This window comes from Galleria mellonella, unplaced genomic scaffold (genome assembly GCF_026898425.1).
Source record: "Galleria mellonella isolate WM207_F2 unplaced genomic scaffold, CSIRO_AGI_GalMel_v1 utg159, whole genome shotgun sequence".
In the NCBI taxonomy this organism is placed as follows: Eukaryota; Metazoa; Arthropoda; class Insecta; order Lepidoptera; family Pyralidae; genus Galleria; species Galleria mellonella.
The window spans coordinates 425291-452931 of NW_026442004.1; the positions used below are offsets into that span (position 1 = coordinate 425291).

Below are 27641 nucleotides of genomic sequence, written 5' to 3' on the forward strand. Positions count from 1 at the left end.
TTTGTCATAGATATATGATCATATCTTATTTAAATTATATATATTTTTATATAATACTGCTGGGTTTATTCTTTTGGTTCTTCATAATTATTCTAATTCTAAATTAAGACTATACACCACTTAATCTACATGTTGGTACATTTATATAAATTACGAACTATAAGAGATACTAGAATAATATAAATTTTTTTAAACGTAGGACACGTTAAAATAAAATTAATCTACGCAATTGACATTTATATGCTTGCCTATCGGCTTGTAATATTGTAAATGCATAAGTTTATTAAGTAAGTATTGTGTAGTATATAAATAAATCAGAATTTAATAAGGTTCCTTACCCTACTACGTGACAATATAAAAGGGGTAAGGGATTCAAATCACATTTGCACTTCGGTTCCCCCTTTGCAGTGTAACATAATTTCTGATAAAACTCCCTAAAAGTTATATGTTACGTTATAATAACAACATCAAACTTACGCAGTTTTCTTAGAATCTCGCTTGCGTATTATATGTATTTTATGTTACGACGGTCGATAAAAGCAAAGCCAGATAAGTACAGGTCGTATCATGGTGTAATGTAAAAGTTTGTACTATAATAGTTACATTACTAAAACACTAGATAAGTAAATTTGTGCATTCAATAACTATTTGACGATATTATAAATGAAGAACAGAATTGTATCTGCTTATTTAGAGAGTTTATAGAGGTATACAATAAACATCTATAACATACATACTAATGTTAATACTTACACAAAAAATATTCACAATTCTATGCAAAAGTGACAGTAATATTTAATATAGTTCTAAAAATAAATAGGAAAAGAATAGTAGTCACAGAACAAAGCATGAGTGGAGTCGAATTCTTATGATAAAAATATTTTATACTTAGATATCACATTTTTTTACATTGTAAGAATATTTGGTCGTTTCCTCTTCTTTTTTACTCTAGCTTTAATCCCAGCTATGATTAGTTTTTGTGCTGTTCCTATTCCACTTTGCCTGATCTTGTGCATTTGTCTAATATAAAGCATTGGCTCGCACATTCACGACATCTAAGCAGCGTTTTTTAAGCTGAAGTCTTGTGCCACCTAACTGCAAATTTATTACTTGCAGTACTGAAATAACAAATAAGCAATGTGATAAGTATAACTTTTTTATTATTTAATGTAAACCAATGGTACCAACTTAGTACCAGTAAGAAATAATAGGCAAGAATGATGCTAGGTCCGTCGTGACGAATTCACTAGAAATTAACACAATGGTCCTCATGAGCCAATATCTGTCTACTGTTGAACATAGGCCTCTTTCATAGACTGCTATAAGGAATGGTCCTGAGCTACTTGCATCTACTGAGTCCCTGCATGTATCGATACTTGAATGTATCAATATTCTTTATAATTTCTAGAAAAATGTAAGCGGTAATGGGAAATAAATAACCAAATACTGATGCAAGAGAAGGAAAATCTAAATAAAACTCAATACCAAACGCAGTGATATTTAGGTTATTCCTCTAATAGAGTGGTGAGAAACCTATGCCAAGTAACGGAATGTTAATGGTTTTCTTATGGTTACCTATAGTTGTTTATATATATATTATATAACGGAAAACATCTATTAATTAAACGATTACTTTAACGTAAAAAGGATCAAATATGAAAACGATTTAAAAGCCTTTTACATTTTTTTTAAAGGATAAAAATGAAATGGAGACCCCCGCCTGCGCTAATAGTATACGCTGGCAGGGTACCAGTGTGAGTATGAGTGGTAGGTGAGAATGAAAATGCAGGTTAGTTAGCCCATCCTGATGAATACACCTGGAAATCAGCATGATGGTTTCTAGGGGAGTCACGTAGAGGTCGACCTGACATCTCAAATCAACTCAAAATATCTATAAAGATATGATTAAATTAGGAATTAAAATTAAAAAAAAAATACACATTATATTAATACATATATTCTTTCTCCCTCTGGATAATAACAACCTACTCATTATAAATCCTAGTGCATGCTTTTATCTATGTAAATAAATATATTTCATAAAAAAAAATAGTAAAACGAAAAAGTATTATTGAATATTTATTGTTCAGATTCAGTATCTTTTGTAAGACTTGCATGTTAATTAGAAATATACTGGTAATATAAGTGTACAACTATACCATAGGTTATACTTAGGTAACGAGGTACTAACAATATTACGAGGTATTACCGCTATATCACTAGATACGTTGCAAAAGAATGTGTCGTAGCCCTTCTGTACGTCCACCACAAACAAGCAACACGGGAGTTTATAAATAAATTGGGAAACTATCTACTATTAAGCGGGTGCACACAGAAAACAGGGAGTGTTATACGTCTGGGACGAACACTTACATCGAAACGACTACGACGTAAAACAGCGTAACTGCAAATTTTTATTAATCCATTTTAATTTTGAAACGTATAATATTTGATATGAATTTTTAACCACGTCGTTACATCTCACGTACCTTAATTAGTGCCTTCTTCCTTAAGTATTTTCAATTAATAAAATGTAACATCAACAGTATAAAATGGATCATTGCAAGTTTTATATGTCTAATGACGTCGCTGCTAAGAGTCAAGAAGAGTGGTAAAAATTACTGTCGCAAACTTCGTGTTTTCATTAATTAACCTTCAGATATCTTTTATTGTTAAGGCAAGTAAGTAATTAACATACCTTTTTTAACACCCAGTTTTTATGGGGAGGAGGTTTTTCAGCAATTAAAGATTGATATGTGAGATATGAGACCCTTTTTTTTTACAAATTTTAAACTTTTGATACGATCTATAAGATGGCAGCAGCATTAAACTTCCATGTGTAATTTAGGTATCTGATGCCCGTATAGTATAAGTTTATAAAGTATTATTTTTATTTATGTTAGTTTAGTTAATTGAAATATTTAAAAAAAAAAACCGTGAAATATTATAAAATCAAAGGAATAGGTCCTATTCCTTTTTTATTTTAAGGAATTCTAAAATATTAGATTTACCTACAGATATTTAATACATTTACCATTCTTAATTCAACCTAATTAAAATCATAATATTACACTGCAAGTGGGCCTTACAACATTTTACTGCTTTGAGCATGTACATGTCAAAGAATTAATATGTAAAATTATTCCATCAACTATGTAACATTTAACATAACATATCCCTCTTCGTTATCTACAAAGAAGTACTCATGGACTCATACGCGTAACCAAAATATTCAAGTATTATTTTTAATTACAACAAAAACAAGATCAGTTTGTAAACTAGGTCTGTAATATAGGCCGGAGCTAAAACGTATGCTACGTGTTCTGAATGCGAGCGTAAGCGGTGCGTGTAATATATATAATACATACACACACATTTGTGGATGTATGGACGTATTCTATATGCCGGACGGGTCCTCTGAAGTGCAGTTTGGGAATACCGCACCGACTGATACCGCGTAAAGTATAGGGGAGGGAAATACGAGGGATACACCAGTGTGTCGGGTTCGAAGATACATGTCGATTTTATATTAATTTATCCAGACTGACTAGTTGTAACTTTAAAGATTAATGCCTTGATGAGTTTGTATAGAAATCTGAGTTTCTGAAACTACATGTTATATACACTACAAATTAAAACACAAAATATTAAGACAAAACTCGCATTAGAGACTAAGGAAAGTCACGGTTGAATTGTGAAAAAATTTATAAATAACCAAATACCGATTGCAAAAGAATCGGTACTAAACTTTCAAAGATATTATGTAGATAAACTATACAAAAAAAAAAAAAACAGGTGGTAATGACAAAGTTTTTAAAGTCTATAAAAAATAGATCAACACACAAAAAGACATACACACGGATTTCTACATATTGAATTTGGAATGAAGTTGTAACAGGCTAGACTTGTTTACTGAACATTATTTATCTATGATATTGCCTAGACAATGTTAACATTACAAGATGACATTTTAAAAGTATTTAACATAAAATAATGCAACTGATTTATGATTTATTTACTAGTCAGATATTATGGTTTTTGTAAGAAATTAGAAATAGTATGCATTTGAAGCGTAATTTATAAGTACCTATAGGTAATTATTTAAGTAAAATTCCACTTTCAAACTTCACAGTATGCTGCAGTAATTTAAAAAAAAAAAAACACAGTAATTTTATTTGTATGCAAATTACAAATACACATTCTCATTGTCCGTATAAGGTTCATAGGCAATTTTTAAATAATTTACTACATTATAAATAAAATGAAGTCGTCAAAAAGGCTTCGCTCATAAAGTTAATACAAGAAATAATATTACTTACAACGCATTATACAATGAGGAAAGGTCGGTCACTTTCCAAATACAGTTAAGCTGCACACTTTAGTGGATATTTTATTATTTTTCATATTTTGTTTGCTCCGCAAAATAAGATAGCTTCTATTGTGGCATTTGATAAACGACAAAATATTCTATAGACACATTAGCTCAAAAATTATTGGATTTAAAGTACAGAATCGTGTGTTTACAAATAAATGTTGCAAACAAGATTTTTTTATAAAATAAGAAAATAACAGCCGCTTCATTTATCACATAATTAATATGGGACTAAGACAGCTGTCAAATCTATAAATAGGAAACATATTTATAAAATCAGAACAGTAATTCGTTAATTAGCAAAAAAAAGATGATACAGAAGATACATTAACCTCGTCAAATTCTAAAGAATTTACTAAAAGTGTCGAAAATATCTTCAGATAGATCCGGGTTTCGTAGTCCGTGTGAGTAGAGCCGGGTCAATAAAATATGTAGGTAGTCGCGGTGTGTGAGCTCGTCCTCTCCGGCTTTTCTATAACAAGAAAGAATTTTTCTATGCATTATTTTTCTCACTGAAAATGTTTTAGAAAACAGGTTTATTTATACTAACTTTTTACTGAAGTCTCAAAAAGTTATTTTGCATTTAAATAGAATATAACATTATCATCTGCAAATATATTTACCCGATATTTAAAATTCATCAAATTCAAAATTATCTTGTTATAAATAATTTTAAATGTTTGTTATACAGATCCATTAATTTAATTAATCAGTCGTAATGTTTCTGACAAGCAAGTTAGTCTCAAAGAAATTTGGTAGATAGTAATATTCAAAGTAAAGTGAATTGTAGTTTTTAGAATAGCATTTCAGAAACTTGTTTACAAAAGATAAAGCAATAATGCCCATTTAAAAATGTACTAATAACAATATAGTATTATAAATAATTTGGAATCTCTGTATACATCATCTTGACTACTTCAGTATAACAATACTCGTACAATGTATAAATGATTTGAAATGGTTTAAAGTTAGTAATGGTAACAGATCCATGACAGTGGGTATGATGCGGTTCACAAATCGAGGCAGAGTTGCTTGCTAGTCACTATACTGAGATAAATCAAAGATAATACAATTATTATCAATAATTTAGATTATGAGCTATATCTTATTTTAACAAATTTAAGTAGATTCAGAATTCATTTTGAAGGATAGAATATGGCGTGAATTTACAGGGTACAGAGGAATAACACCTGGATCCTCAGGAATGGCAGCGCATGGGGGGTGTCATGGGCAAAGCAGTGTGCTCTGTTGTGTCCATGGTGCTGCTCATGTTTGTCGGCGACGGTTACCACTTTCCATCGGGTGGGCTGTCAGCTTGTTTGCCATTCTAAGTTGTATAAAAAAAATTTAAAGTACTTAAGTTGGCAATGAAGTGAAAAAATAATTGTTATGGTGAATATCATTAAACTTCAAAATTGTATATAATATAATAATAAATAATAAGGTTATGCTTTATATACAAACCCTATAAATACTTTCTTCTTTAGAGTTCTTAAGACTGACTGGAAAAAATCCCTTCTAGGGATAAGTCATTTTAATTATAACCTTAAATTAAAAATGAAAGTATAAAAATATTAATATCTACCAATTTAGTAAATGTGTTTTAATTAAATATATCCTGTAAATTTACAGCGTTGCAGGTTTACATGCAAGTTACATTTTCTTAATCAAAGTGACGCAGAAAGAATGACAATAAAGCAGTCGATGACATTGACCATGAGCGACACAATATTGTGTCAGTACAAACGTATAAACAAGATAAATTTTATTTGTTGTTTTGATGATATATATATAATATCTACTTATATAAACCATATTGATTTATATCAAATTGTTATTTTTATATAAAGTGTTGCAATTATTTACTACATTACAACGTATATTTTATTTCTCACGCGAATGTATATATATTTATATATAAAAAATACTATTAAAAAATACCATTTCCTTATTTTTGCAATCACACAATCATAGTTAGTTATACTTTTAGTTAATATATTTTGATTAGAACCTTTGAAATTATAATTAATATTAACACAACAATTTATCAATAAATAATTAATAAAAAGTATGTAGGTACTTCAATTTCAACATAATTACTATGAGATCTACATGTTATTTAGGTACCATAAAACAGCAAACCCTTCCAATGTGAAAAAAAGAGAATTACAAATAAATGTACAAACGAAATTTTGAATTTGTTAGGGTTACTTTGAAATCAACAATCGATATTGTGACATTTCGTACTTTCGAAATACTTTTATTATTCCACATTACTTTTAAGAAACTAAAACCATATTAGATTCATATAATAATCGGCTTAATTAGTATTCAGATTTATTTTGACATATGAATGCGATCACCATTCTAACACAATTCCTTAGTTGAATTTCAAAAGTGCGATACGAGTACAAAATTGTCATTGGCAAAATTGTATTGAAATTGATTTTGACATTAGATTCAAATGTAGATTTGAAACGCCACATTTCCTGTACCAGCTAATACGTGACATTAAAACGATGCCGTCTCATTAAGCAAGAGTCAGAGCTCGTTGTTGTAAGTTAGTGACTGGCTGGGGCAGTAAAGTACGCACTTGATCGGCGGGCAAACATCGGCCGGTGGGCATAACTTACAAGTGCCCACTGCGCCGCGGGGTTGGTTAGGAAGCGATGTATCGATTTCGCAAACTTGATATTTATCAGTCGATTTATTTTCTTTGTAGTATCAAGGTATACATAGTAGAAATATTTTTTAAACTGAAGCAATTGTTTCGTATCTTATTTGAATGATTTCAAGTTGGTAGAGAGATGGCATGACTACGCAGGTCGTCAGCTAATTCTTGTACAGAATAAGTGTAAGTCTGTTTTAAACATTCATCACAGTTGGTATTTATCCTAGTAACTATAACTTTTTGTTTAAACTGGGTTAAAAGATTTATATGTGTCGATCCAAGAAATTTTGTGGTCAGTCCGTGCACATAATTTAATTTTAACACTTTTAACTGTTTATTCGTTTTTGAGTTTAAATACATCAAGAACGTTTAAACAGTTAAAACAAACGTCAAAATAATTCACTCGCTTTCATATTATTTGTAATATTAATAGGTTTTAACTCTATATCTGATATAAAAGTAGCGAGCCATAACTATCACAAAAGAAAAATAATATCAATGCAACTTCAAATACCAAACAAGTCACATGGCGGCCCACGTGATCGAAATCTTCATTTGTCGTGAGACCAATTTCATTAAGGGATTTTTAGGTAAAATATACCTTGTCATATTTTGTATAAATTTATTGCTTATTGGGAAAAAAAGTGGGAAAATCTTTGCACATCAATATTTTTAGCCACGTTAATAACGTGTCAAGCCTAAACTTAATCTCCTTAAATACCTACAAACTCAATGTGAGTTCGCCTCACCCGAGAACTGGTCTGATAAATGCAACAGCCCAACAACCACTAATATATTAATTTTATGGGGTATTGCGAAGTAAACGCCTTTAGTTTGTATATACTAATGTATATTTGATGTAATACACTAATAGATACTTATATAATAATATCTAGTTATAAAATTATAAATTATATAAATTTATAATCAATAAATAATCTTCAATCGTTATTAACGTTATACATAACGTAACTAAGACTAATCATGCTGTTTTCACGTGAAAACAAACATATAATTAATTTTTATTATAAGTTCCATTAATTATATTAAATTATTAAAGACGAATACTAGAAAACGTACAAACCTAATAAAAAACTCGTTTCTTTCAATAACGGTTCAAAATTGCAAAACAAACCGTGTAATAACTTGTTATTTCCAAATTTACTATGAAATCGCACGGATACAACGATTGCGCTACTGTACAACAATTTCGCACTGGTTAAGGCAAAATCCAATTTTATATAAATACAAATAACCTGTCAAAAAATCGTTAACAACACAAAAGAATAATGAAGATTAACAACTTGAATGATTATCAATTTTAAATTTATGACCATAGGAACTTGGAAATATATTCTTTCTCTTGAAATTATTAACACATAATAATGTAATTTTATGGTTTCTTTTAATGGAACGTGGGGCTATCGGAGTGGCTCGGGGTTCGAGATACGGCCTCAATAATACTTGATGTTAATGGCTCTGCCGGAGGTGTGTACACAGCATATCCTCCTACATATAAATGGTTATACTCTTAAGTATATAGTGAGGAACATTTAAAATAGATTTTATTATATTTATGCTCATATACTTACCGATCTACACCATCAAAGTACTAATGAGATCTTAGACAGTCGGCTCTTACTATAATTTCAAAACTTATTTTTGTAAGCATAACTTCAATAAGTTTTATGTTTATTTTAAATAATTAGATACCTCTTCTATTATTAATAATAGTTAAAATAATAGCATCCAAAGATATTATTAATAACAATATTCGGGCTTCGAATATTGCTTAATAAATAGGTGATATAAATATGTAGATAAATATATTTTTTGTATAAATTAGATCTAAAAAATTTTTAGGTCTAGCTGTCCACGCAGCTTATTAATTTATAATATTGTAGTTACGGAACTTAATAATAAATAATTTATAAATTGAAATTAAGAATGTGTGAACACGTCATTTTACTCTTCAAAGTAGTGTAATAGAAACCATTTCGTATTTCTGCCTGCCGACTTTATATGCCTATTAACGCTTTATCTAACGCAGCTAAAACATCGATGTTTTGTTGTTCTTTTAACATCAATAATTCAGCTCTAGTATAACACCATACAAATGGATCTTGAAAAACAACCAGTTATTTTGACAACGCATTCATTCAAATAGATCGTAAATAGAAATTTGATGCACGCAAATTACGTCTTCTTTCACAGAGACGTAAAGTTTAAATTGTAACAAATTATGTTGAGAAAATACGATATTCTGTTCTTTAGTTACGCTAGACCTTAATTTTAATTTGGAATGAGCTTTTTATAGAGGACTCTTTGAGAAGAAACGATTTTTCATAAGTGATGAGGCGGCACTGATTGTGTATATTGGATAAATATTTTTAAGAAAAATTACGTAGTCGGAAAAATGTGGTGTGTAATAAATATAAGGCGAAAGCCACGTCGACACGTGTGGCTAATCGTTCGATTATACGTGTTCATAATGAATTAGACCCTCGAGAGTTTAATCAGTTTGAGTCTAGGGATTTGTAGGATTTATTAATATTGAGGCGATTATATACGATCAAACATTTCAATACATTAGCATATTAAGGTGAGGTACTTCATGGATATTTTTACAAAGAGGTTGATTAAACAAAGCAAAAATTTTGTAATCCCTGTCGGTACGAGTTAATATACCTACTTGATAGCTCCAGTATGGAGCGCAGATGTTTGTAATGATTTAATTTTACCTAAATCGCGTTCTTCAACAGAATATTGGCTCTTGAATACGAAAATTAATTTGAATGAACGCCTAATCTACATTTTTGTCGTGGCCTCTAATAAGAATTCTTCTTGCATTGCCGAATAATGTCATTTGTTTCCTTTTTCCTTTTTCTGCCTAAAGAAGTTCTTTTTTTTGAATTGTGAAATATGAATTGTTTGTGCTATAAACAGGCATTTTCATACAAATGGATCTTGAGATTTTAATACTTTACTTACTTTATTTACATAGATCATTTATAATTGTTTTAATAATGATTCATACAGGTTTCAATGCCATTTAAGAGACATGCCTACATAGAATACAAAATTTTCTTTCGCCGAGTCTCGTCGTCTATAAAATTACTATAAGTAGTACCTACACCTTCAGATACTAAATTAACTTTCAATTTGCATTTTAATAGCTTTGGGCTCTTCACGCGCATATTTTGCTAGAATTTACACATATCTGATTGTCAACTGGGAGCCATTGAAAAGCCATAAAAATGCTGTAAAGTCCGGTCGTAAAAAAATGTAATTTCTGTGAATATTTTTTTTAAATATTGAAATCCAAATGTTTAATACATATTTCGAATTCATTATATACTTAATTATTGCTATAGTGTTATTAACTGTTGAATTGGTACCAAAAAATGTTTGTTTTACTTATTGAAGTGTTTATGTATACTTTTATGAAACATATGGAGTGAAATGAAAGTGTGGAGGAAAAATTGGGGTCGAAAATGGCTAATAAATATTCTATCACATTGATACTTACTTTCTGAGGGTAACGAGAGGAAAATGTATAAGTAAACGCCTAAAGCCTCTACACTAACCTTGAGAACAATATGCTCATAACATCGACTATAGTGGATTTCTATATAGTGTATCTACGAGTATATTTCTAACCAATATACATACTTATATCCAATAGGTAGGCATATATAAGTTGCAAAGAAAAAAGGACCATTTACTTTAATCAAAAATAATTTCCCTAAGAAGTAATCATGCACAGCTAGAAGTTTCGACCCGAAAAGGCACGTTATCAAAGTAAAAGATAAAAGTTTTAAGATTCTATTTAAGGATCCGGTCCTGCTCCAAAACTTTGGCCATTATAGCTCCGCACTGTAGTCGAATTCCCTCACAGAATCCAAAACTAAATGATGGTCTAACACGTACATATTTAATGAGTGCCGTGACTGATTTAATGCCTTTATTTATGACTTATTTATTCCTTAGATAAAAATGCTAAATTGATTCAAATATGCGGAGGTAATATACCTTAACTATATACGTATTATATTGTGATTTATTATATTAATCTAGATATATATCTACTTCATGATTTCTCTACGTAGAGATTTTGTTTATTTTTTTTAGCATATTTTTATAATTTACCTATGTAAAAAATAATATCAAACAAATTTTCGAGCCAAGTAGATTGAACACATTGAATTTTCACTTTCGCGCTTACGAGTCAGCAAATAAATTAACGATTGCAACATTCATTTTAACAGTAGTGTCTACTTAGAATACTACTAAATATCATTAAACAAATTACTGACGATCCCTAAACTTAGCTATTTCCATTAGTTTGATTAAGAAAAGATCCTACTTGCTAGTATTTAACTTTTAACTACCCACGTACATACACAGCTGTGTGCTTCCGTCTTTATAGATAGGTACGTAAACATCCAAAGCAAACATTCCAGAGGGCTTAGCAAGAAAATTTGAGGTATAATTCTGGTATCTTAAGGTATATTTTCCTTTGAACACCTTAATGATTTACGTCTTACTAGCACGTAGGTATCACATATCGATTGGTAGTGGTTCAAAGCCAATACAACAGTTTCTATTTACGCTCTTTACCTATTTATAAACCGGGTATCTACTTGATACCTGCTCTCGATGGCGGTCTCGTTTGGCGGCTTAATCGATCGATGCCATATTTTGTATTTAAATTATGGTAACAGAAACCTTAATCATACTTTTAAATTAAAAGTATTCCACATTATTCCAGACGCAGTGATGATTGACGACATAAAACGATACGATGTATTTATAAAGATAAACGTTCTTTGTTCCAAAATTGTAATTTTTTGTATTATGATGTTATTTATTTGGGTAATGACACTATATTCATTAACCTACTCATGTAAATATAATTAAAGATATAAATCCTTAGACACCTACATCCGCAACTCAGTATATCTGAGCCAAAATATTTTCACACTGTCCAGTGAGTTAATTATATTATATTACTTTAAATACAAAAGATAAAATATGAATGTTTAAATTTTAAGATTTAAGCCTTAAAATCACTGTAGCATCAAATTTGTTTTTTTATTTAGTCTCGAATTTGCATACTTGACATAGGACCTAAAATTATTTTTACCTGAAACCGAATAAGAAAAATATTAATAAAAGTAAAAGTGAGTTAAGAACAATGAATTGATTATTATGATTATTTCAGCTTAAATGGGCGGAGGCTTAAGTATCAACTCTCAAAGATCACCTTCAAGTATCGCCTATTTAAAAATACATATATTTTTTATTTTATTTTACATAATATTTTATTTGTAAATGCTTCAGTTCTGCTATTATAATATTACAGTTGCTAACTCGGTGTCTCACTTACGCATCTGTTAATCAAATTTATCTACACAGAAAACGCACTCTGTAATTATAAGTTATTCTAATAGCTTGTGATAAAAGGTGTTCAATATCTACAATAATTTCATTGAAAATAAATTATTTAGTAATAATCAACCCTACCATAATCTTTAATATAGCTAAACAAATTCATAAGAAACTAAAAATGGTGACTCCAGTATTTTATAGTATAAATTCACCATGACAAAGACGAGGATCACGATGACGATGAGATCATTGATACTTAATTAGGAATTCTGTCAAATCGTAGTTCTTTTGTAGTTCTTATACCTAGATAACTAATATAAATCTGTAAGTAATTCAATCCTATTACTTTAAAGTTTTAGAGTCATTGAAGTTCGAATTACGTATAAGTCATTTTTTTTGTGCTTTTGATATAATTTAATGGTTGAACGTGGCGCGGAAAATTATTCCGAAAGATAGATATTAAACATTTTAACATATTGCAAAAAAAAAAATTGACAAACAAAAACATGTAACTTTCTTTTGTTTATCTCAAAATACCAAATTATGACTTATACGAAGAAAAATTAAATCAATCTAAAAACTTTAGAAACAATTGGAGTATACTTTATAATGATAGGTACTATACTTATGACTATACAATGAGGTAACTGTATGTCTTATATGGTATTTCGTTATATTAAATATAATATTTATTTTTTCTTCTTACATCGTATTTCTGAATCCGTTAATGGTAGGTATATTACTTTTCGAAATGTTTTTTAAAATGTCCATATGCATTTACATTCTTTGCATAAGCGCATAATAGTAAACAAAAATCTATAAATATTAGTCTAAATCCTACTACCACCTGTTTTCACGCAAAGATTTATTCACACTTTTCGTATGCACTGTTAAACTATCGTTAATCCAAGTTTATCAGGTAGCAAAGTGTCGCGGCGCTCACGACGCGTGCCAACAACTTTAGTGTCTATAAACCGAAGCAGTTAGAGGCTCATCTTTCTTTTTAACGACCACTGGGAATTGTTTATAGTTTAAAAAAAAAAGCACTAAGTCGCCGAGTTGTTGAATTAACGACCAGAAATATTTATGTTTATTGTTGTGTTCAACTTAATGGTAGTAGAAGTTAATATGTTGGTACCGGCGGTCCTGGGTCCTATTTTCTCTATCAAATCGCATAAGCTGTTCTATGATTAATTTGATTAAAAAACCTTGTTCAAACGTGAACGAAAGGCTAAGCCAAAGGCGAATTACGCAACGTCCCATATATTATTGAAGTCGTCCATAAAATGCTTGAGTTACCGATTCTATTGACGTTTAGTGCCGAACAATCGACTGCGGTCGGTGAGTCAGCCGGCGCCCGAGGATAGCCGACAAACTGCGCCTATACCACTTAGAAAGTAATCCTTATTTTCAACCAATTTAAAAAAAGGAGGAGATTCTCAATTCGGTTGAATTTTTTGTATGTACGAGTATGTAATGCAATAACTGTTGGCACAGTTTCCTACATCGATTTTCGTTATGATTTTCAACGAATTAGGTTTTTTTGTGAAATTATTTATTACGCAAAATTTTTGTGTTGATTTTAAAATAAAAAAAGATATGTAGAAACACTTTTAAAGTTACTACTTTTCTCTTTCTCTCCTGTTTTGTTCTTCTACGTTCATTTTATCCGTATCTCGTCTATTGATTTTATTTTATTATTGTACTTTTCGTTTAATTTCTTTATCTCTCATTGATTAATATTGGTTTCATTTATTTCCTTTTTATGATTTATAATTAATCTATTCTATTTTTCTAGTTTTCGTATCAATCTTCAACTTTATATTTTTTGAGGATATATCGATGATCGATTCAGTACAATGAGTACAATAAATGTATTACTTCTGAGTACTGGACATATAATATAGCTATTAATTTTTGTTTTTTTTTTTTTAACAACGAAACCTGAATTAAATGCTTACAAGTATCGCCATACTTAGACATATAGCGTCTTACAATTACATACCTACGCATGCGTACAAGACAATTAGATCTCGATGTCACGATTAAATTGAATTCATATCGTACATATTTAGCACGTGTATAGTCATGCTAATCATATTATAATATGAGTAACATACAAAATAGAATTTTGATTAGAACAATTTTATTCAATCCGTGGTTCCTCCAAGGAAACTTAATAATGTTGGCTTTTGCACAGATGGGACGACTTGCGAAGTTTCGCCTGAACCCTAATTAGATATTTTATTATATTCTCTTCCTTTCTGCGTATCGCTCTTGATATATTATGAATGTAGAATATTAAATTAAAATGTAATTTATTTATAAAATTGTAGATGTATTTCCCTCAGACAAACATAGCTGATCGATATTAAAAAAAATGTATTTTCTGTTTTTGTAAATTAATATATTTATAACTGTTGGTAAGACCATTTGTTTTATTTGTCGACCATAAAAGTCCTAACCTGCCTCAATATTGCGGAAACATTTTAAAAATGCATAAAACAATTAAAATATCATAAAAGCGGTGATTTCCCATAATCGCTATGTAAGTCTAAGTTGTTACTATGGGATGATATACAGGCCTCTCGTGCCGAACGTAAAAACAACTTTTGTTACCATTTTATGACAACAATTACGACCTATAAAACGTGTAGCGATTATTTGTCGTAGCGATTCTTGTGGTCGCGCTGTCATCAGTCCATGCTCTGTGGTGTGGCTACTTAAACTCGCTCCGTCTGAAAAGCCTTATAACCTATCGTTTTCATTAGAAACTAAACTCTATTACGTGTAATATTAAAATTAATTTTCTTTAATCGAACATAGCTCAGTTGTCGTCGATGTTTATTTTGAAGGAGGGCAATGAATCTACGGTCCTCAACGGGCCTTGACTTTGTGTGTTGAGTATTTTTATAATTCGTCAAATTGCTGACGTGTTTTTATTGTCGTTTGATGTGGTACACTATAAAGTGACGTATTAAGTTATTTAATTTTATGTACGTTTTATAGTTTTTACGAGTATTTACATAACTTTTTATGCATGCTTTTTTGCAAATAGGTGCAGACTTAGTATATCAAGTAAGATTTAATGATTTACGAGTTTTTTTTTTTTGGTAACACATTCAATTTCCTTTATTGGTATTCAATCTACTTATTTCTCAATAGCCTCTTTTTTAGCCAGATATAAAAGAATAATTATAAACATTTATTTCAGACTTAACCCATAATCTGTTTGTTTAGTTAGGTATTGAAAACTACGGTGAAAAGATACAAAAATTATGAACAAAATGAAGCTTAACATTTAATATACCTATGCTTTTAAGAAGAAAAATAACAGATAATTATAGTACGGCGATAAGACATTGTTGTCCATTGTCATAGCATGTCTATTTTTATGTCATACTGTCCTTTATTTTAACTTTTTTTTAAATTAACTTATAGCACTACAATATGCAAATATTTCTAATACAGTATAGGTATGTACTTATTTGTGCTACAATAACAAAAGCACTTATTCTTATAATACATGTATAAAAGAAGACAAAAAAGAGCTGAAATAGATATGTTAGATAAATATTTAATAAACATTTGGGTATTGCAAAGTGATATTTTTAATTAAAAATTATAAATGAAAATTGTTTTTTTATTACCTATTTCGAAGCATTTATTGAATACAAATTTACATGGTGTTAAACAAATCTTTTTGTTTTTCAGAGAAGCAAATGTGTTCGCCTTTGGAATCTAAAGGTAATGTAAGTAATAAATTTCCTAATGATTGACAGATATTTACCTAATAACAAATACGGTATGTCTTAAACATTCGTAACACGTATGGGGCTGAGCAAAACATTGGAATCAGGAATACCTATTGTTAATTTCTAACTGTAGCCTTATTTCCTATATGTATTTATAGACTTTTTTGAGATATTACAGATTATCGCTGACCTTAAATTTGTTTATTATACTAACTGTATGAATATTTGTAATTTCTCGTTACTTCTTAATGCCAGGTCACCATTATGAGAGTATGAAAATATTACACAATATTTTTAAAAAATTCCTGAATAACAAAATAATATGATATAATGCCTTTATTAAAATACATTGTTCTTGACTAATAAGCTTAATATTAATACAGGATAAAAACAAAATAATTTCCATACCATTTATATCATACCACTTACTGACAAAATATATGAATTAAACTTTTGAAAGTAGTATGAAAAACTCAAGTACTTTTCAGATTTCGTTGAAGAGAACCCATCCTTCTTCGAGAAAATTTAAAATTTCACTGCTAGAATCTTATTTAAAAATCTGCTACCTAATTATTTTAACTTCAATTTGTATTGTTTCTTCCTTCCCTGTTATTAATTAATTAATTTTATTTTTATATTTTTATTATTATTTTTATATTTTATTTTTCCCCGGAAAAATTCAATTACAGTAGGTAGGTACTCAAGAAGAAGCTTGACTACAAAGTTTTTATATTCATAGAGAAATTTATGAGTACGGACACCACATGTAGCGTTGTATCTTGCTATCATATATCGAAATCTCTGTAACATATGGATATAGCCAAAGATTTTAATCGTTTTTTATCCAGGATGGTAATAGCTCGCGTCGAGACTTTAATTTCGCTATTAAAAATATATATGATGGATATAGAATCTGTGAAATATGATTGTTATTGACTTAAGAACATAAGGTTTGTTAAAGGGATTAAAGTTGTACGGGCAGAACCACAAGTATAGACATAAAGATCTTTGTAATTTATTATCGCGCTACCTCTTTTTTGCGTTAGATTAAAATTAAAATATCCTTTATAACATTAACAAAATAATTTACAAAGTGTTATGTAAGAGTTTGTGAGTGAAGTGGTACCAATACTAACATATTAAATATAAAAACAATGAAATACAGTGTGAAAAGGAAAAGGAACTAATTATTATTATCTTTTTGAGAACTCGAAAGCTAGAAATAATTAATTATACTCACACTACGAAAAGGTGATATATGAAGTACCTAAACGAATACAGAACACGAATGACTGCATTTATACTCATATAAACTCAAAATATTACTGGCTAAAAATAAATATAACATTGCAACAGAATCACTCACAACATGTAGGTTATGTGTTTAATTCTAACTATATATTTACATTAACAGCACATCGTCAAAAAGACCGTAATAATTCAAACGGTCGTGTTTACAATGACGTAGTGTTAAAATTTTGCGTGGAAGTGCACCCAATTTGGCGGACGGCGAGTACAAGGGTTACAATTTGTGTTGATAGTTGTTATCTGCACGTCCCATCGTCCGGGCGCGGTATATATGTACTGCCAACAAAAAAAGACGAAAATAATACTAATAAAAAAAGGAGACGATTGGGAACGGAAAACTATATCAGATGTTAGCAAGATAAAGGCCTTGTACGTGCATGTATAGTATAGTTACGAAGCCCACACGAATTTTAACCTACATAAGTATTAGACAGAACCTTTTTGTTTCTATTGTTTATCACGGTTCTAATGACTGTATTTAAATTCAATTTTTTATGTGAGTACCAATTTATACTAAATTACCTACACAATTAATATTAAATTGTCGGTGTTATTTCTAAGAATATAAATAATTTTACTGTCAAAAACATATACAAATATTATCTATTGTGTCTAACACGTATAAATAGCCGTATATAAATATTTATAACAGTAGGTATAGAAACATGTTAAAACATTTTTGCACTAACGTTTCGTTAGGGTGGAGTATCTCTTAAGTCTACTCGACCGTAAACCTCAACTAAACATACATAATGACAGACATTAGCAATAACCCAAGTTCGAAAGAAGCATTACACGTGCGCCGAACTTTCCGCCACTAAACTATATCTATTTAGTAGGTAGGCACCTATAGAATATCATAGACTAAATAGGGATAAGTGTAGAATAGATATGTATTACTTTTTAAAATATTATATAAAAAAAGTAAATTAAATACTGTTACACTATTCATACCGCAAGAGTCATCTCTTAATGTGGATGCTTTGAAATGATTATGTATTATTGCTCTTTCCAGTAATTTTAATTAATTATTTATTTATTTGCCAAACATGACTTGTGATTAGCATGTGCCAACATTCAGTGAGAATATTTATTAATTTTAATATTTTAATTATTTATTAATTAATTTTACACATGTGAATATTTGTAAAGTTGTTTGGATGTTTTAATGAATGAGCGTATTTTAATGAAATTTGGTATATGGCTAGGTTAAAAAAACTAAATACATATTTACTAGGATAACGGTGTAGGTATTTTATATACCGATTCAAGTTAGCAAAGCTGCAAGGTATAATTAGTACATATATATATAAATTGTAATTTGTATATTGTTTCAATTGTGCAAATTTAACCTCTTATTTTTTTTTAAACAAATTTGATTTAAAATAATAGCTACAGGTATTTGAAAATAATTTATGAGTAATTAAAAATTTATTGTTTTTAATAATTTAACATAGTACACCTATGTTATATGTATGTCATATATAGTATACTTATTACAGTACCTAGATGCTTGCAAAATTTGTATCCTCTAATAATTCAACTCAGTGGGAGACACAAACCGTGCCTTTGCCAAGTCTAGCATTCGCCTGCTGTATCGACATGTCTGCCCTTTCAGACTGTCTGCATGACATTTTACTTACAATTTATGATATTGTATAAGCTTGTTACGAACACTGCACTTCGTGATCTTTAAAGGGCATATAAATTGGTGTATTCTTACATAATGGATATCAAAACATTTGTTCCTCTATTACGATTATTTAAATTATTAAATTAGAAAAATAACTTGGAAATTCGATATGGTATTTACGATACCATATTATTCTATTTTCATTACTTATTTATTGAATGTAATTATATTCTATTATATTAATTAGATATTCATCGATAAATACTTGCCAATATCTTATTACTCAGATATTGTGTCCAAATTCTGTACCTATCTCTCTTTTATATGCAACTTTGGAATGGTAAATAAGCTAATAGACTGCCTAATAATGGAATGTTGTAATTGTAAACTACAAACATAGGACCTTGTTGATTTTTCAGAATAGGATACCATGACTATATACTTCATGCGTTGTTGTTTCTGAAGGTTAAAATTTTATATGTACCTTCGTACCATATAATTTTACTAATATATACTACACTCACTTAAAAATAATGAACAATTAATGTATTTGTTATTTAAATTATTTAGTACTTATTTTTCTGACAGTACTATTTTGTATTCGTCTCGTACACCCCAGCTATATTTTGAATGAGAAACTCCATACCTACACATATATAACTACGTAAAACAACGTATTCATGCCTCACACCACCTCTATATCTCACACTGTGCCCCCAATACCTAATACATAATACGAAAAAACCAGGCTTTATTTAAAAAAAAATTGTTCAGTTTATTTTAAATTGTATTTCTCAATTCTCATACCCACATCCGCCTTCCTAATTTAAAATCGCATAAATTATTTATCGTAAATAAATTATATATAAATTTACTTTTAGTATACAATTTAGTAGACCTTTAAATATTAATAAATTGTGTAGACGAACTACAAATTAGTATCGCGGCTCTAAGAATATGTAATGCTTGTGTATCTGTTTCTGTTCGCCGTGGTGCTCGGGCAGAGAATGGCTACCCCTTTCTTTCCCGTGGATGTCGTAAAAGGCGACTAAGGGTACTTAAAGGTCGAAGGATAGGCAGTAGCGTCCCTCTTTAAAAGTCACCAAAACCTGACTGTGGTTGTTAATTCGCCTGCAAAGTATGGTAACTACTGACTAACCCCCCTTTTATGGGCCTTTATTCAGCAGGACATTAAACGGCTGATATGAATAATCAATTATACGATATTAAAATAAATATATTAGTAGTAAAACAAATTAATAGGTTCATCGACAGTAACTTCAGTATTGTGAAAAACAAAAAAAACCTTTATTTTACGTTTTTTATCAAGACAAATATTTTAAAGGGTTTATTTGGTTCAATATTTTATCAGCGCACCAATATTTTTTTCAAGTTTATGCCTACGCACATTTCTTTTCGTACACATTTATCAATCGGCATACGCACGAAGGCCCGAGTGCAAAATTGTGTATCCGCTAATATTCGAAGTTTTGGGGAAAAAAACATTTGCGAGTTGGAAAACCTTATTAAGCTGTCAAGAACTTGTTTTAAAAGAGTTGTACATACAGATAAACTTATCAGGATTGTGCCCATCGAAATACTCGTATAAACTTCTAATTTATTCAGACAAACTGCAATATACACTTAAACAACAAAATGTAATTACATATGCGAGCATTAGGTAGGTAAGTGTACATGACCATTCACTTATCACAATTTTTTCATTTAGTACTTACAATATAATGACCATACCTACCTGTATGCGTAATTAGTTAATTTATAATATAAATTATTTTAGTTTCTTATTAATATTTTAATTGTTATGATTAAAAGCAAAACAATATTACCTTAATCAATATTGAATTAAGTTTAAGATAAAACATACCTATATCATCTTATACATACATATATATATATATAAATAGATACCAACTAAAAACTTCGCTGAAACAGAGAAAATCGAAACTGCAAAGGTCGTAAGATAACATGCCAAACGGGGCACCTACCTATAGAATAATTTGTGTAAGCACAGAGGCAGAGAGGGTGAGTGCGCGGAATGTTGTTTTCTAAGTACCTACAAGGGTCGGCCGAGGACAGTCCCTTACAAGTGCGGCATAACTTTATTTCGAGATTAACATAATTAAGGATATTCTGTAGGTTTAGGGCTGGGTAAACAGTGCCTCCGTTTGTTACGCTAATCGTCTAAAGTCAAGTATAATTATAATTGCGTAATGCCTTTGAAATAGGTGCTAATTGGCTCGATGTGTTCTGTTTAGCATTAATTACTTTGTTGCGTGTATATCGTTATTTCTATTGTAGATGCTAACTCATAGGTATGTTTGATTAGGTAATAATGAAATAATTGATTATTTCTGATAGCACATCTATACATTAATAGGTTCTTAAAGGAAATAAATAAAACGAACTATTTTGAACACGCTACTACTAACAACTTAATTAAACTACCTATAGTAACTAATTTAAAATAAAAATATAGGAAAGACATCCTATATATACTTCATTGACTATACGGGCGATGTCTTAATAACGTTACATGCTCAATGGTTATTTAAGGTATATTCCCGATCTCTAGCCAGTTCAGCTTACTGATTATTCGGGATATACATATGTAGGCTTAGAGATTATATATAGGATTAGATTACATTGATTTTTTATGTATATCTTTATTATTGATTTTGTATGATGCAGCGAAATAATTAGATAATAATTACATAACGGACTTATGTAATATTTTTTTACAAAGAAACTGACTATATATATAATATATAAAGACATAAATAAACCTATACTACATTAAATTTTGTAGGAGTGTACTGTAGGTTCATTTAGATTTACATAATCCGTCGGAATTAAAAAAGCGGAGACAAACGCCCCAAAATGCCAGAATGGGTATCAGGTGTTTCAAAGAGTTCAGTTAAGAATGGTATTATCCGGAACATATTTCCCAAGAGGGACCCGTGTAGGGATCCACTGGCCCCACTCTGAATATATTACATTTTTTTCCGTCTCATCTACATAAATATATATCTACACATACCCATATATCTAATAATGTAACCTATAGGTTTTTAACATAAAATGTGTGAATTACGATTAACTACATTATAGTTTAAAATATAACAATTACGAGTAAAAATGTATATAAATAGGTTCTTTTGTAAAGACGAAATTATGTTACCAACGAAAAATATTGTCGTGTCAAATACATAATTTTTTTCCCATTTGGCTGAGAAGCAAACGAATAAATTACTTTAGGCGCTTGGTTGCATTATACTGCAAAAAATAAATAGAAAGCTTTAGATACATCACTTATACAAACGATTCAATGCTTTCTTTTCAATTTTGTGACGACCTTTCGACCGGGGCTTTGACCGAAAATCGAACAGAGGACCTCGTCTAGACAGCGTAGTGCAGCGCCATACTCGACGATTGATAAACGGCCTTAGATAGCTGTTCTCTAACTAAACTTTACTCGACATGTAAATCGAACAACGACGCGACGGTCTTGCGTATACAAATATATGGTAATACAAATACGCGTACAAGTATAAGCCGCTAGTGTAATGCCAGCCTTACTTAACCCTCTACTGCAACGCGATCCCTAGATATTCCACTTGTACTTTTATTTTATGATCTGTTATCTAAACAAGATGTGTTTGAATGTATTGTTTAATATGTTTAAATTAAATGAAACAAAAATTATAGGGCGTTAGAAAAAAATAAGGAATAGAAGGCTTGTTTTATCATTAGACATAACAGATTAAGTAACTACAGAAAAAAAAATGAAATTTGATATTTTACGATCATATGAAAATTTGATGATTTTTAACTTATTTAAACTACTATCTTTAGTTGAATTCAAGCGTATTAATATTTTTTTTAATATTAAAAAATACAGTTAATTTAAATTTTGTTTCAGATAAGAATTTGAACTTCACTTGGAGTATATGTAAGAGGTATGTGTAACAAAATTCAATATTATTGTATTAAATAATTATTTAGAAGCTGCAAGCTTAAAATAATACGACGAAATGTTAAAAAAAGAAACATCTTTCGACTGAAATATCTGAAGGGCAGGTAGTAGAATATCGCTTAATCGAGGCGAGAGGCTCTGTCGGAGGATCGACATTAATCGGAGGCTTTACGAGGGGAATCTGAGCCGCAGACGAGGCAGGCCCTTGCTTCAGAGTATATAGCAATTTTGCAGATGAAATCCGCAAAAAATACCTTTTTTCGGAATATTAATGCCAATTTAAGAACTTTATGTTAAATTGTTAATTTAAATAATATAAATGTGCAAGTAATATGAAATATTTTTCTATTATAGCCTATATATTGTTTTATTTTTTTGTATTCTATATGATTAGATACTTTTGTTTTTGAAACTATACTTACCTGCATAGTTTTACTTGATACCTATCCATACCTGTATCAAAGTGTAAAAAACTTATTGAAATAAATCACCCTGATTATGGGAAGTATATATCTGTATAGGTAGATTTAATTAATTACCTTATCTTCTAAAAATAAAAATGACGAAACCAATCGTATATAGTTGTAATTATTTAATTGCATACTATAATTGAAAATTACTAATTAATTATGTCAGGTTTTTTAAAAGTTCATTAACTTAATTTTGCCAAAAATTACGTTAATGAACTTATGTACGGTCTGAACCAAAGTTATAATTATTTTTATTTCAATATCTAAATCGCTTTACCAGTGTTTTCCATATCCTATACTTTCATATATGGAAAGAAAAAGAATTGGAATCGAAGGAGTTCGTCCAAACTGGAAATATAATTTTAAAGATGGCTGCCGCTCTCTCTTTCTTCCCCTCTCGCTCCACCGCGTCCCATACCCCGTCGCAGCCTAAAATATTATGCACCCGAAAACCATTGTCTGTTACCATGACAACGGGCCGCTCGATACCAACTACTCGCAGACGCACAATCAAAGTTACAGTCATCTCGCTTACTCTTTAAGTAGTCAGATGCTGGATCCGGATTTAGGTGATCGTTGTATTCACATCGCGATGGCTGAATGCCAGCAGTGTAGGGTTAGCACAAACGAGCGTGCGAAATAAGATGATCCCTGTTCCTGCATCTTGTTGGAAATTTTTATCAAACTAGGTGTTGGGGCAATTTGTGGAAAAAATATACTTGTTTATCATGAAAAAATATTTACACAAATAGATACTTGATTTAATATTCTTACAAAATAATAAATAAACTGTATATGCAATATTATCAATTAAATTAGATATTTTTCTAATATAAAACTGAAATATAAAAAAATGTACTTACCTAGAACGTTTTGTGAAAAACAACGTCATTAAGTGTTTTAGTTCAATGACCTAAGTATTTTGGTAGATTATTTTTTCTAGTCCAATTTTTTCTTATATAATTCTTAACCATAATCACTGCTATTATAATGATCACTATAACAGGCAAAATTAAATGTTCCCATTTAATATAGACTAAATTCACACTAAATTTACTGGTACAATTCCTTTCCAAAGCTACCGTGCAAATGTTTCTAAACAAAACGAAACATATTCGGGACTAAATTAGAAAGTTATTATCTAGCCTTCCTATTGGTCAGTTACGCAATGAATTGTCATTTTTTGTCTACCACCTTCATGACAACTTTCTCTTTTTTGTTACAATTCTTCCTTCCTGGTTTACTTACCTTAAACGCGGAAGGGTTAGATGCTTTCACTCTAGAAACAATAGCTCATTGTCACAAAACCTTGAAAATTTTTATGTTGCATAACGTTACGTCGTCAGTTTCCATATCATTTTATTATCTAAAAAATTAATTATTCAATTAATTTATAAAATTGATTTTTTATATACGTATCATATTCATTATTAGTATTTAATACTTGCATATATTTACTTTTTATTTAATTATTAATACGACCTACATGGATACGTAAATCAAATTATTTTGTAAAAATAATATTTCAACCTAGATATGGAGATCATCGTAGAGTATTCTATGAATACCTTATGCTGTTTTTGTTTATACGTGACGGTTACTAGTTTCCATCGAGCGGATTCTCATATTGTTTGTCGTACTCACTTGTTACTTATATCTAATAGGTATAAACAAATTATAAGTCATCTATTAGTAGGTACTCATTTATTAAGTCAATATTAATTCTCTAAACAACTATCTTCTTAATAATGGTTTGTAATAGAAAAAAAAAAGTTATTACCTTATATATCTTTTCATTTATATGAAAAGAGTAAAGAAAATATTTATTTAATTGTAAACTAATAGACAGTAAATAAAACATTTATATTAGTCTTAGTAGTCAAGTATTGCAACTTATATTAGGTACTTAATTTATAAATATTTAAAGGGCAAAATATTAATAAAACATATATGTAACCCACTATATGTTATTAGTACATCTATGCCATTAAAAGTAATTATCACTACAAAAGTAATATTAATTATTTTGTAAATACTTTTAAAACACTATAAAAAGTTTAATCTGCTTTCAACAGTGGATACGCATGCATAAGAATTGTGAAACTCTACTGACATAAAAGTTCGAGACATATTGAAGAGATGGCGTTAGTAGCAAATCCTAAAATAATTTCAATAAAAATGCATTATATGAAATTTATTTAACATAAAGAACGTGATATTTATATAAATATTTGTTAACCCTCATTACTTAAATACTCATGAGAATATAATTAGTAGATCCGCTTCTATAAAGCTTACCTAATGGAACTTACTGTACTTGTTATAAAGTAATGAAATTTTTTTTTTTTTTTTATACAACTTAGAATGGCAAACAAGCTGACGGCCCACCTGATGGAAAGTGGTAACCGTCGCCTATAGACATGAGCAGTATGGACATGTATATTGTTTCGCCCATTATACCCCCCATGCGTTGCCATTCCTGAGGACTCAGGTGTTATTCCTCTGTACCCTGTAAATTCACGCCATATCCCACCCTTCAAACCGAAACACAGCCATGCAAACACAACTGCTTCACGGTTGAAACACGAATGAGACAGAGGTACCCAAGCAATCGACTTTTGTACAAAGTCTCCTCTCTGAAATATAAATGTATTTATATGTATACAAATTAGTAAATATCAAAGATTTGTAAATATTCTAAAACATTATTTATGCCCACTAATGTGCTAAATATCTGCTTATTTATTTTATAATAATTACCTAAAACATAAAGAATCAAGTTTTTCCGTATTTATAATACTTATGAATAGGGGAGAAAGGGATTGTTAGTAACGGAGACTGAGATTCCCATTACTATCAATATACCCAACCAGGTCGACCTCCTAGCGGTTCCCCCTGGAAACTATCATGGTTAATTCCTGATGAATTCATCATGATGGGCTAACTGGCCTGTTTTCATTCTCATCTATCACCCTTCACTGGTGCTCCGCCAGCGTATCCCGTTAGCGCAGGCCATACAATTTTCGCCCATTAAAAAAAAAACTTATGAATAAGTGACTGGTTTTTACATTAAATTTAGCAATATGAAATATGGAAAAATTTAAAAAGAAATATTATTATATAATTTGATACCAAATATGTCCCTGTGCATTAAAGTGTTAAGTAGCCTCTTAAGGTATTTGTACATAAACATTTATAAGTAGATAATTGCCTATTAGTTCCCATTTGGAGTTTATTTTATCGAATGTAATTATCTTACCTACCGCATCGTTTTAAGTAACTGAATTAACACAAAATATAAAATTAAATGACCTCATTGTGGTTCACTAGTGTAAATACGTATTTGCTTACTTATAAGCAAGGCAGTATATTATTATGTAGTTTAACAGGTAGGTTTCCGTGTAATGTAGAAATTTTGTATATGCAGTTAATTTTCTAATCCTTATATTATGGTAATATATATTAAATTTGAGACAAAGAAAGTTGATGCATTTTGTTTATATGTCATGTTATTAAAAATAATAATATTTAGTTTAGGTATATCACTTTAAGAGATAAAATTAATTAGTTTATTAAAAAGTTATTAGTTTAATTTCTAAATTAAACTAATAACTTTTTAATAAATATTTTATATTATAATATTTTTAATAACAGTAATGATATATATTTTCTTAGAATCTATAAAACAGCTTTTGAGTACCCATTTCCTATATTCCCAACTGTGGCGTTCCTAATGACGTTCCTTATTAAGTTATATTAACACTTACGTCGCATAAAATAAGGTTCAAAATTACATGTATAAATTTCATAATATCTTAGGCTCAGGCAACGATGAGCGTACTGTTTGAGATTTGAGGTCATTTACATACGAACTACCTACATCTAGCTGATTTCAACCGCTCTTGCGGAAGGTATTAGCATAGTTAATGACAGGTAATGCTTGTTCTGTGCGTACGTCTTATATTCCTTCCTTCTGGAGGCTTAAAGAAGAAATAATTAATAGTTTATGTTGCCATTATAAGTGTTAAACATGATAATATTTGTAAT

General features: G+C 29.7%; 1 protein-coding gene across 1 annotated transcript in view; it reads left to right on the plus strand.

Moving 5' to 3' along the window:
- The window catches only part of LOC128200163 (uncharacterized), a 190693-nt gene extending 174508 nt beyond the window's left edge, over positions 1 to 16185 (plus strand). The window contains exon 6 of the mRNA XM_052892618.1: positions 16149 to 16185. Coding sequence (XP_052748578.1) covers positions 16149 to 16179 — 31 coding nt within the window. The 3' untranslated portion in view covers positions 16180 to 16185. The remainder of the gene's footprint in view (positions 1 to 16148) is intronic.
- Positions 16186 to 27641: the final 11456 nt, after the last annotated feature.